Here is a 13141-nt window from a genome sequence, read left to right as displayed (position 1 = left end):
CATATCAAAAGGCCACACTCAGGTCTAACACAAAACAACAAGCCTGTTGGGCTCTATATAAGCCAGAGGGCGATCGGCACGCAATGGCAAAGCCTGAATAGCTGAATTTGCCTGTGCAACAAGCTAACAGCATCTAGCTGTGGCCGAGCAGAGGGGAGGTCGCAGTCTGCTGAGCTGCAGAAGGTAAGGCCACGTTGCCATAGCCAGGTTGTGTTATGTGCACAGGAAAATTGTGAATCCATGTCAGCTGGAAAACACAGCAAGAGTGGAGGTGAACTGGATTGAAGGTGATGCTGAAAAGGGAAGGATAGAATGAATGCCATACATTTACAGGAACATCACAAAGCAAGTCAAACATCACAGCATTTTTAAAAAAGAAGTGTTGTGTTTAACAAACTCAACCAAAACACAACTGAGATAGCAAGCACGGTACCATTTGTATGGCTGCTGCCAGCCACAGCCCAACAAGAGGCCAGTTCAGCTTGAGCTGGCTCCTTGGAATGCCTTCTCATCTCCCTGTGTTTCTTCTTCCTGCAGAGCTGTGCTAATTTGGGTTGCATAAATTCAGAAGGAAGACTCTAACAAAGAGAAAGGCTTCTGAAATCCCATCATCCTTTTTCAGATGAGAGTTCTGTGTCCTTCAGACTGGGACATTGTGGTAGTCTCAGGCTAAAAATCACATAATTATAGAGGCAGCTTTTTGGAACAGGTTTCTTACTGACGAGCAGATTTTCCATGGGAGTTATCTCTGTGCTTGGTAAGTGTTTTAGAACAATTAGGAAAAAAATGGCATATGGTAAAGCTTTCATATTTTTCTGATATGTTAATGATTAACTGACTTCCTACATCTTTGTTGACTTAGTGGGAGAGTGACAAGGAACCGAGAGGTACCTATGTGGTAGTGCAACAAGTCGGACAATTCGCGCGGGCGGTTTTTTCCATCTCCCTTCTGGAACTGGCTTCATCCAGCTGACACTGCTTCAAAGCCCTAGGCAAGTCTCAGACTCACAGAAGTAAGTCTCCTTTTCTTTAATATGACTTATTTTATGAAGTGCTGATAGAGAACAGATGGAGAGAGAGATTTAAATATTTGTTTCTTGTAAAGAATGTTTTCCCAACTGGGGACTGAAGAACTAAGTTTTCAAGCACTAAATCACGGAGGTATTGCTAAGAAGAAGGTCTTTCCTAGCCTGATGCTGTGATTCTGTGGAGAGACCTTCTTAATTGCAGCACTGTTGGATTCATTTAAACTTGCTTTCCGCTGCAAGGCTTAGATTGAACAGAGGATTTGGTTAGTAAACCTTGTCCAGTACAGATCAGTAAAGCTGAATCTAGGCTATAAAACTTTACAAAAGCAGGATTTGAATGTTAATGTTGAAGCATATATGGTACCTGACAGCATCTCAAACAAAAATAGTTGCTTAAAGCATTAAATAAATGGAAATAAATTAATTCTTGCTGACACAGGCTGAGAAAAAAATAACTGGTGGTGCTTTTATACAGGAAGAGTTTGTCACAAGCTTTCTCTTCAAGGTGGTTAAAGTTGCAGTAGAATTCCTAAAGCAAAATCATCTTTCAACAGACAGATGCTGCAGACAGAGGCACTCATACTTTGCTGTTCCATTGTTTTGGTTTTTTGTGGGTTTTATTTTAGCTGTGATGTCATTTAGGAAAAAACAAGCATTGAGTCCCAACCCTTTGGAAAGCTCTCCCTGCAACCGCCCACCCAGTGCCTGCTGAGAAAATCTTATCACCAGGTTGCTGCATGCAGGTCGTGTGTTCTCTGACTCCCCTTCTGTAGACAGTTCCTCATGCATCGTTGGCACAGGCAATGCTTGTTCCTCCTGGTGCCTGTGCAGCACGTCCAGGCTGATGCTCTGCATGCTTCAGGTGTTCTTCATTCCTCTGGCAGGCACCATGCAGCATTAGCTCCCATTATTCTGGCCAAAAGGTGACTCTTCCTAGATGTCCTGCCCCAACCCTGTATTCAGTGCCCTCTTCTTCCCAGTCACATGGTGTCTGGATGTAATTGCCTTGTTCACACTTCCAAGCCTTTAGGGTTCTTTAGTCTGTGCCAGACACAGGCAAGATTTTGGGCTTCCCTCTGCTTTCTGAAGCTTCCTGAGACGCTTCCACAAGTTCCCATGACAAGCCTTGGCTCCATCTCACACTCACTGCAGCCTATTTCCAAGTGTCAATGCCTGGTGCTTCAGGTTCCAAGTGGGAGAGGTACTGCAGAGCAGGTGCACACACCAGACTCTAAAGGCCTCTGACAAATGGCAGACTTCCTCCATGCCACTGAAAAGTAGAGCCATCCTGGCCTTCAACCCATCGTATGAAACAAGGCATTTAAAGACAGATCTTGCAGATAGTTGTATAGTTGGGGCAGACTCTCTCATGCCACTCTACAGCTTGCACATCAGACCCTGGCACAGGCCCTCAGGCTATGAGTGAGTCTGATGCCCAGCTCTTGGCCATCCTCATCTGTTTCTTGTAACTAAGATGGCACAAGTCCTGTCTTACTCTGTCCCTGAAGTACATGGGCTCACCACACTTCTCATGAAGTGTGTTTCCTCAGCAACTCACTGGGAAGTGCTTGCTTTGTATAAAAATGAGTGATAAAGACAACAGGATCCTTCAAGTTTCTGTATTTGGATGAAATCTTTTACTGTTAAGTTCTACCTCCTCTTTGCAAATTTCACAGAATCACAGAATTGTCAGGGTTGGAAGGGACCCAAGAATCATCCAGCTCCAACCCCCCAGCCATGGGCAGGGACACCTCACACTAGATCAGGTTGTCCAGAGCCACATCCAGCCTGGCCTTAAAACCCTCCAGGGATGAGGCTTCCACCAGCTCTCTGAGCAGCCTGTGCCAGTGTCTCACCACCCTCATGGGGAAGAACTTCTTCCTAACATCTAAACTAAATCTTCCCTCCTCTAGCTTGGATCCATTCCCCCCATTCCTGTCCCTCCCTGACATCCTAAAAAGTCCCTCCCCAGCTTTCTTGTAGCCCCCTTCAGATACTGGAAGGCCACAATTAGGTTTCCTCGGAGCCTTCTCTTCTCCAAACTGAACAGCCCCAACTCCTTCAGTCTGTCCTCATAGGAGAGGTGCTCCAGCCCTCTGATCATCCTCGTGGCCCTTCTCTGGATGCTTCCATTGAATCCTAGCAAGTTTACATTTTGTTTTTGCTTGGGTAGGTTAATTAGTTAAAAATACATAATTATGAAGGAAAGCTCTTCCAAAGGAAGGAAATGGAAAATGCCTTAAGAGAGAAAATGGTAACACAGCAGATTCAGGTGAGAAGCCTGTTGAAGCAGCTCTCCTTTTTAGTTATTACTTCTGAAGCTTCCAAAGTCTGCCCCAGAAGCTGCTGGAATGCTTGCTGGATTGGTCTGAACTGGTTTTAAATGAAAATATTGAAGAAATCATGGCACACCAAGACATGGCACCGTAGTCACCTGCTAACACATTTCTCTTGCTTCTTTGGATAAAAAGGTGTTGCTTTTGTCTGCTGGCACACATACCACACCAGCCTTGCTTGTTCCTTCTGGCAAGATTGCCATCGTATGCTACCTCTGCCTTAGGAAATGGCTGCACACAAGCTTCGGATGCTGAACTCTGCGTCTCTGAGGACCACATGCCAGCAGCACCAACTAATTATGCAGAAGGCTGCCCGTAGCTGACTATGAGTTCATGTGCCTTAGGAAATTCCTCATAGAGATCATGTTACATCACAGAGTCAGTCAGGTTGGAAAAGACCTCAAAGATCATCAAGTCTGACCTGTCACCCAACACCTCATGACTGACTAGGCCATTAGTTCTTATTAATATATATTTATCTTATCCAGACCATATAGGTAATCTTCCTACACTAATTAAATCAATTTAAAATATTGATATAATTATTGAGGCCTGGAAACAGCCAACAGGTCCTGCCAGTGTCGTCTGTGTTAGCACAGACTGCCGTACGACCCCGGCTTCACGCTGTGATTTATCCAATGCACCGCTACACATGCAGGGACTGGACTTCCACACTTTTTCTCTGGGAGGGCTGGGGAGGTTATTTGCACACGGACCCCAAGCTTTTATGGAAAAAAAATAATCAAATGTCACCTTTTCTCTTTTTTTTTTGACCTTCCCCCCCCCCCCCCCCCCCCGCGCAAATGGCAAGATCCTGAGGGATCAAATTCCCAAGGGGATGCCTCTGCCTTTGAAGCCTACAGGAGGGCACTGCTGGCGTGGGGGCCGAGTTCAGCGCCTGCATCAGCACCCGGAGAGGGTCACCCCAGCGCGCCCGCTGCTCACGGAGCCCGGGTGCGGAGGCTCTAAGCAGGTCTGTGGCTGCTGGGGGTGCTGCAAAAGCCTGTCCCCGTAGCTCTTTTTGCTACGAGTCTACCTTCTTCATGAGCTCTCACGGCAAGTGAGCGGCTGTGAGGGGTGAAATCCTGGGGGGAGTCGCCCTCTGCAGCTCGCTCCCGGCTTTGCTGGGCAGCTGCGAGGCCAAGGTCTTTTTGTCTCTTGTCCTGGAAACGCTGTCACAGTATCACAGTATAGTCCTAGCAAGTAAGTATTACCTCGATACATTTAAGGGCAAGTGAGTTTCCCTGATGCTCTTTGCCTGCTGACAGGCACACCGTGTGGCCTCCACTGGTGCCCTGGCTGGACCACCTCGGTGTGATGTCTCTATCCCACCGACTCGCCTGAGGTCCCAGCAGCGCTGCTACCAGAAGCAAGTTTATGTCAGAAACTTGAGAATAAAAATGTTCTTATGCAAGTCTTTTTGATTAAAATCAATGCTTCTGGCAAGCGACCAGATCTGCTCTCACCTGATGGTACCAGCAACACTGTACCATGCTGATTAATATTGCTTATTAATATTGCTTATTAATATTCATAATGATAGAGATTGGAATCGGGAACCAGAGCTGCGTTTTAATTTTTATGTGCTCATACAGCAAGAAAATTCCTTTAAGTGTTTCGCCTTGATACCTTGCTCCTTAATTTCTGGCTGAATCTTACTACACAGAGACAAGTGTAGGCCTCTGTCTTGTCTTCCAAAGCAGGCAAGTATGGTAATGGTAATTCACCTTCATCACCGATCTCAGAAGTACTTCTTTTTCACCTTGATTTTTCTCTAAGTCAGTCAGTACTGCCCAGTTAGATCAAATAAGTTCCAGTGGGCAGGGTGTGGAGAAAAGAGCCAAAATGAATCATTTCCTACATAAGCAATACTTTGTGTCTAGACATTCAGTACCTCATCTAAAGCTCATCTTTGTTCGCTGGTTCTCCGTTGTTTTCAGCATTTTTGTACAAGCCTTGGATTCTTCCATCCTGTGTGATTGCTTGTTCTATGTTTCTGTGAAACTCATGGAGGAAAAAAATGTTCTTTTCCTAATTTTTTTGTTTCATATTCAATTCTGGACACCATTCCAAGTTGCTTAGCATGTGAAGGTTTGATAGAGAGCACAGTAATCACGGATACAATGTCATTTAATTCTCTGGGCGCACAGGTGAATAAATGAAATCCAAGAAGACACACTGAGCAGCATCAATGACACAGATCGGCCTGCTTGCCATGCTTTTATGACCTTGATATCAGCAAGTCATTTAAGTTAATGTTTTGAGATATCTAAGAAGTATTACACAAATGTGGGCTCTGCAGAGAATGGTATTTTAATGTGGCACAGGTTTGGGCTCTGTGTGGCCAACTGATTGGAACAGAAGCAGAAGGGGGACAGCGCAGGGCCCCTTTGATCATGCTCTTTGCTGTCAAGCATTTTCCCATCACTAGACACATACAGAAAGAATGCTGTTTTGATGTGGAACAGAAAGAAAACCATCTATCCTGTCCCGTGGGGCTGTGTGCTGCATGGCTGTTAATTAAGTAGGGGTTTTTACAATCACTTTGTAAATAACGTAGCAGACCGAGATAGCATTTGTGAATTGGTTTCATTTTACATAGATAAAATCACAGGAGTCTATTCTGGAGTAATTTCCTTTGTGCAGGAAAGGATTAAATGTACATTTGCAGTAATGGAGATTAATGTGTCCCACAGGAAGTCAGTTCTACCGAAGATACATAGAGGAACTGGGAGGCCAAAATGATAACAGTGCAGGTGTTGCCATGTTTGGTTGGTGTCATAAACCATTCTGTCTCATCCTGGTATCACTGTCATCAGCTTCAGGACTGAAGTAAGTACATAGTGGGCACCAGGATGAGAAGATGGGCAGTGTTTGTTTAAGGTCATATTATTAGGAAAGGTTTTTTTGTTTAAGATCTCTGCAAATGGAACTTTGCAACTAGATTGTATCACCAGCTGAATCTGTTTGAGATAAGCAAATAGCAGAAGTATTGGCTTGGTAATGAAACATAGCTACAAATCTGTCTTGTTGTCATTAGAGCAAACTCCAAACAGTATTTCTTCAGCCATGAATGCAATGGGAGCAGGAGAAAAGGCAGGAGAAAAGGAGAGCAGGCTCCAGCCCCTGCACAGAGCCTTGTATTTCTGATCAATTCAAGTGTTTCTGCTGTGGCATTAATGGTTAAATAATGTAAAAAGGGTTAAAGTTGCATTTGTTATGTGGCTTCGTGGCTTGGATTGTCTCACATCTCTGAACTATGGTGTTTGCAGTCTAATGCTGGTCCCAGCAACTCTTGGTCTGGGCAACATGAAAGCAGAAGTCTGTTCAAGTTGAGCTGCTGCACCAGAAACACTGCTGCCAGGGGAGAGGAGTGAGGCTTCGGTAGGTGCTTTGTAAGACCTCTTGCAACAGCCAGGATCCTAAGGATTCTGCTGGATTTAGCTTCTACTAGCCAGTAGAGGCTCCTGATTACCTGTAGTGTGTATAAGGACCCTTGAACAGAACAGTTAATTGTCAAAAATAACTTGGAAAAAAATCATTAATTGTCCTTTTGTGATGAAAAGGAGATTGTAATGGGAGCTGATCAGAGACTCTTCTGCTGCTGCTGCAATTGCACACACGGAATTAAAACCTAGACATTACTTGTCTATGGACATTAAACTTCAACAGTTCATTACAGCCGGGGAAAGATGACTACCATCCTCCCTCTGTACACATATTCTCTCCTGCTTTTCCTTTTTCATTAACAGGTTCACCTAAATTGTCTTTGTAATTTTATGCTATGTTTCTTTCCAGTGCTTCTCTCTGCACAGCAACTGTGTCTATTGAAAGAGCAGAATACCTTCAGAGGATGAGCTCCCTGGCCAGCACTTCGCACCTCCAGCTAGCCGCCTTTGCTCTGGGTACAGTAGGCTGGATCCTGTGCACTATTTCAATGGGAACTGTGGAGTGGAGAGTGTGGCATGTGGACAACACCACCATCATATCCTCTGGCATTGCCTGGGTGGGGATTTGGAAAGTCTGCTTCATCAGTTACCTTCACATCTCGCCAGGCTACAAAGAACAGTTCTGCCATAAATTCAGTGGCTATGACTTCTCCATCCCCTATGAAATTTATGCTGCTCAGGGTCTCCTGTTGATCGCCGTGTTCATGGGCTTGCTAGGACTGACTGCCACAATATTTGCTCTGAGAAATGTCTACATGGGAATCAGTCACAAAACTCTCATTACCCGTTTCTTCCTGGTGGGTGGCTTCCTCTACGTAGTTGCTGGTCTGTGTATCCTGATTCCTGTCGGCTGGAATTTCTATTCTGTAATGCAGAACCAGAGCATCGCCTTTCCTCCTTCCTACTACATGCCCTCCAGCCCAGCAGCACAGGAAGCTGGTGCTGCCATTCCTATTGGGATTGTAGCTGTCATCCTCCTGCTGCTAAGTGGGACCTTTTCTTTTTCATATAGATTTCCAGTGACGGCAGACACTGCCATGAAATCCTGACAGGCTAACTGCCTCTGTGCTGCTTCAGAACAGGAGCACAGCCAAGAGATAAGGACAGCAGCATGCGTGAGTTTATAGTCAAGGAACTGCAGAATTTAATCTCAGTCTATAGTAGCCACACTGTTTTGTTGTACAAACCACCAGAATTACCATTGCAGTTGTCACGTGTGACTGGAGGTTCATCTTTGAGACAATTGCTGTTGAGCAGCAGCGGTGGCTAAGTTTTACCAGTTGTCCTCTTTTGTATATACAAATGTTATTGTTAATTTATGTGTTTTTTTCATAAGATAATTTTACCATGCTCAAGGAGCCAACTCTGAACTAACTCTCTTGTTAGCTGAATGTGAAAGAACACAATAAAAATGTGACCTTGTTTCCTTGTTGGTAACTAAACTGTTTTGTCCATTATTTAATTACGTCTGTAGCAAGGAATGTTTTGTGGCAAGTCAAGACTTTTAATACCAATAAAATGAGTGTCAAATGAGTCTTCCCCGAATTGTCTTACAAAGGTCTCACCAGTCTCTCCTCTTCCTCTAGGGTATGTGAAAAGCTGCGTCTTTAATGCTATTTGCATTTTATGTTGCAACGTGTTTGCCTGTGGGCAAGGTGCGCTCTCTTAGGTAGAGCCAAAAAGTCTGTAAGTGTTTGCTTCTTCATCAGACACTTCACTGGATCCAAAGGTATTGCAAAAGATGGAAACAACCTCTGCAAGCTGTTACAAAACTGATGTCAGAATCGGTGCTCCTGGTAACTAGGAATATTCAGTACAACTTCTAGGCTGTGGTTTTTCTGACCTGATGCAGACATCTATAGCCAAACTGGCCACTTCAGGCTCAGTTTATAGCTTTTGGTGTCGACACCAATTCAGTCTTTTCTTTCCCAAACAGTTGCCTAGAATGCCTGGGAGATGACATGCTTCCTAAAAAACCTCTTCCTCTTAACCCCCTGTAATGGTTGTAGATCACTGCAACTGTGAACACCCCACCAGACCTAAGTTAGATAAAGGCAGATGAAATGAATGTCATTTAAGTGGCTTCTCACATGCCAGTGCCACTACAAAAAAAAGGGGTGGGGGGGTGAGGAGGGTGGAAAGAGTAATATCCCAAATAAAGGTGATTAAAAATATAAGGGAAGGGGTTGGGAGGAACGAGTAAATAACAGTGGTGACAGGCTGATGATCTCTCAGAAACATGTGCCTCAAAAAAGCTACTACACTTTGAAAGCAATGCTAGAGGAATCTAAGTAATTTAGTTTCGCTGTTTTAATTGTCCTCCATTTGCTGAAACACTCATGGAATCACAGAAGGAAGAATATAACATAACAAAAATGTAGTAGTTCTTGTCCATTACAGCAGAAGACTGTAGGTGTAAGTGATCCTGTCTCAGGGACAGAGCTTTTGGCAGCCTTCCCAACTGTACTTCCTAGGACTCCAGCGCAGGAGCCTATCAATAATCCCATGGGCCAGGCTGCATATTGATGTACGACACAGGGTAGGCTATGGTCCAATACCAGGCTGTATTTAAAAACTGCCAGTACTTCCCTGAAGAAAAGATGAGGGGGGAAAAAAGCAACAATAAAAACCCAAGGAAGTATCAAAGCTTCCACTGATTTAAATGGGCTCAAGCCTTCAAGGCTGCATGATTCATGAGTATTTGCATTCATCAGGATTCTGGTATGGGAGGAAAGTAAAGCTTCTGCTTCACCATCAAGGGGAGATGGTTCCTTTGTGTGTGTTTTCATGACACATTTGTTTTAGAATTTGAGAAGCTAAGTCACCTTTCAGTAGGTCACTTTGTTAGCAGTTGTGCTGCTAAAGCCATTTTTGTGGCTGTCTGCAAAATCAGGCAGCTGAGGTTATTTGAATTTAAAACTCAAAAATGCAAAACTTGGAAGGCTATTTTTAACCTAGGCTGCTTTAGGGACCCATGCTGTAGCCTGGCCTTGTAGTAATTTGTAGTAGCACAGCTGAGGACAGGCAGCAAGCTGTAATGCATACAGGAGTGAGTGGTCAGGGCTTGAGGTAGAGAGGTAAGGGGCAAAAACCTCCTGAGCAAATTTCACCACAGAAGAGATCTTATCATGAAGATCTGTCTCCAGCTTCAGTGCAGACCGAGACCTGCTGCCTCCTCAGTGACAGCACCACTTGTCTTGTGGGCTCCACCCTGTCTAGGAATGTCTCCACGCTGGCCTCAGTCTACACATAAACCAGTCTTGCTTTATTTTTCTCTGAGTTGACAATAAACAAGTGTCCTGTGATTCACTCCCGTATGAATTCACTGCTTGGTGAATGATGTGAATACCAGCACTCCATCTGAGTTCTTCTGGGTGTCCAGGTGTAAAGGTAAGGCACCTATCTTTGACCTCCACAACATACTGCTTGGCATCAATCTACCACATGGTGTGTTTTGTCAACCTGACTTTCATGTGCCATCTACCTCACCCATCCATGGCCACAGACCAAAATGTGTCTGAGCAGATGTTCAATATTCCTCTTAAAGATGGATGCACGAGTAGTGGATGGAGCTGGAAAGTAAAAGAGGCCAAAAGCACAAAATCTGCTGAAATTTTCTGCCCAGCTGAATTTGCAGTTCTGACCAACACCATTTATGTTCAGCTAACAGAAGAGGGAAGGACTAGAGACACTGTACTTCAGAGCAGGTCATCACATTAGTTGGGTGAAGTCAGTAAACAACATGCTTTTCCCAAGTCAGCAGTTTTACATGAGGAAAGGCTTAGCTGCCGATTTAGTTGATGGAAACCAACACCAGGCTCAGAAACATGTTTTTGTTGTCACATGGCTTATGCTGTATTACAATGATTAGAGGGAGGGTGCTTTTCTGAAGAGAGCTGGGTTTAGATCTTGGACCATTTTTCTCTTTAGAGTGGAAAAACTGAATTGTCACCAGCAATTTCCTGCTCTTTAGGCCATTAAAACACTTCAGGACAAAGAGGTCTTGCTTGAAAGATGTAAGTCTGTCTGGCATGGTGTTTAACAGCAAATTGTTGTTGTACAATAGGAAACCAATGCACATTAAGCTCAAGGTTTCCACAGGAGACAGGTTCTCTGTGAAAATACACCTTTTGCAAAACTGAACTGGGGTTCCTTTCATTCTTGCCAACATCTGCATTGTCAGATCCAGTATTTCCTCACAAAACCATATTTTTGGGCCAACATATTTCCCTTTCCACTACTCAATTTACTTTATTTCCCTTGCTTCAGTGGACTGGAACTGTTCAAGGATTAGCATGGTGGCTGGGTGAGTACTGGGTCTCAACCACTGTGTCAAAATCAACTATATGCCAATTCAGAAAATGGAAGTGGATGTCATCTCAGACTTCTAAAACAATGGAATGCCTGCTCATAGCTGGGAATGGGGTACAGCACATGCTCTGAGGATCCAATTCACAGATCATCCTATCACCCTCTTTCTTGTAGGGTAGAACCAAGTGCAAGATTAATTCTCAGAGTGGTACTTTGAGGAAGCAAAGATACTGTTTCTGTCCAAGGCTACTACACATGCAGGAAGGTTCTCAGCCACTGAATATGCAGACCCCTGACAGTATAGATTGGGAAGGGTAAAACTAGATCTCACTTTGAATTAATATTGCCAAAATATTACCAGATACCTGAGATCAGCTGGTAAGAGCAATTTTTGCAAGTAGGAGAGAAAGCGCATGGGAAGCTGAAAACTAGAGGCACTGCACCCACTACATGGATATAGTGGAGCTGTCAGCTACTTGAAATTGAGGGCAAAAAAATCCTTTGTGCAGCAGAAGTGCTTAAAAAGCCCTGAAGGCTAAGGAACTGTCCACTCATCTAACCCACACTTCCTAAGCTTGCCTGCAAGGATGCTGTGGGAGATGGTGTTGAAAGCCTTTCTGAAGTCAAGGTAGACAACATCCACTGCCCTCCCCTGATCTAACCATCAAGTCATGCTCTCCTTAAAGGCCATCAGATTAGTCAGGCTTCACTTCCTCTTGGTGAATCCACACTGACTACTTCTGATAACCTTCATTGTCTCCATGTGCTTTGAGATGATGCCCAGAACGATACAGCTTGGGGAAGAGATTGGAAATACCAGTGCTATTGCTGGAGAGGAAAAAAAAAACAGAGGAAAATTACTGGGACAGCAAAGGAAAATAAAGAAGAAAAGAGAGGGAATAAATAAATAATAATAAAAAAGGAGAGATTCCAGAATGCTATAAAAATAAAACACATTGCTAATCAATATAATGATAATAAATGTTCAATAAAACTTCTGATGACAAGCAGAGGGGCCAGCAAGTGATGTGTCAAATGTGGGGGAAAAGAGAAACAAGAATGAAGGAACTTCATTTCAAAAAGAAATCACAATGAACTGAAGAAAATTATCAAGAAGGCAAGACTGCAAAAGAGCAGAGAGGGTGCTCACCATGCTCCCACCTAGTCCTGCCAGCTTTGGCAGAGTCCTTCTCGATGGTAAAACTGTGCTTTTTTCCAGCACTGAGGACATCAGGGACCTTACTGACCAAATGCAGGCAGCAGCCACACGTGCTGATCCCCACTGTGCTGTGCAGGCCAGGCAGCAAAATCATTTGCAGAGGATTTCACACATACACCCCCCCAATGTATCCTGCTAGCATTTGCCTATGGCATAGCTGCAGCAGTTCACAGAGGTGTCTGGAGGTGTCTGTGTTTGGTACCACCTTCCACTGGTCAGCATCAGGTATGCTGGGCTGGACACTAGGTGTCAGCTCCTGTGAAGCACCAAGTATGGCTTACCAATGACACCTCCATCACCTCCTCCAGCACTGCTCAGATGGAACTGGTAAACTTTAGCAGTCTCTGTAGAGTCTCCAGGGACTTTTGAATAAAGGTCTGCCACAGAGTCAGATTCAGTGAAGATGTTGCCCTCTGGAAACCTTGGTTGCTCAGAAGCTTTCATTGGCAGTTACAATCCTGGGAGCACAAGGGGAAAACTACAAGCTTTTGTTTAAGGAATGTTTATAAGGGCTGTACTCAGAATCCACATAGCAGCTTTTTCCTATCTGGGGAGATGTTGAAAATGTTCACTGGTGCATGTGTGTTAATCACTGTGAGCTGCAATTTCTGTTCTGAAGCGCACAGCCACAGTGTCCCACTCCCCCTGCTCCCCACTCCAGCCTGGGGTGCAGGAAGATGGTGCTGCTGCTCCTACTGGGATTACAATCCCTGTCCTACTGCTTGTGAGTGGGACCCTTTCTTTTCTAACATAAACATGGTGGCATGCTGGATGCCAAAGCTCCTTCTGATAATACAG

General features: G+C 44.4%; 1 protein-coding gene across 1 annotated transcript; it reads left to right on the top strand.

Annotated features, from left to right (window-relative positions):
- The first annotated feature begins 740 nt into the window (after window positions 1–740).
- Window positions 741–8342, top strand: CLDN34 (claudin 34). Its single transcript, XM_068163037.1, has 3 exons — window positions 741–757; window positions 863–1013; window positions 7163–8342. The coding sequence occupies exon 3, from the start codon at window positions 7218–7220 to the stop codon at window positions 7860–7862; it is 645 nt and encodes a 214-aa protein (XP_068019138.1). The 5' UTR covers window positions 741–757; window positions 863–1013; window positions 7163–7217; the 3' UTR covers window positions 7863–8342.
- The last annotated feature ends 4799 nt before the right edge of the window (window positions 8343–13141 follow it).

Source organism: Melanerpes formicivorus, unplaced genomic scaffold (genome assembly GCF_026170545.1).
Source record: "Melanerpes formicivorus ecotype bairdi unplaced genomic scaffold, bMelFor1.0.p_v2 SCAF_70, whole genome shotgun sequence".
Taxonomy (NCBI): domain Eukaryota; kingdom Metazoa; phylum Chordata; class Aves; order Piciformes; family Picidae; genus Melanerpes; species Melanerpes formicivorus.
This window is presented reverse-complemented; position numbering and strand designations above follow the sequence as displayed.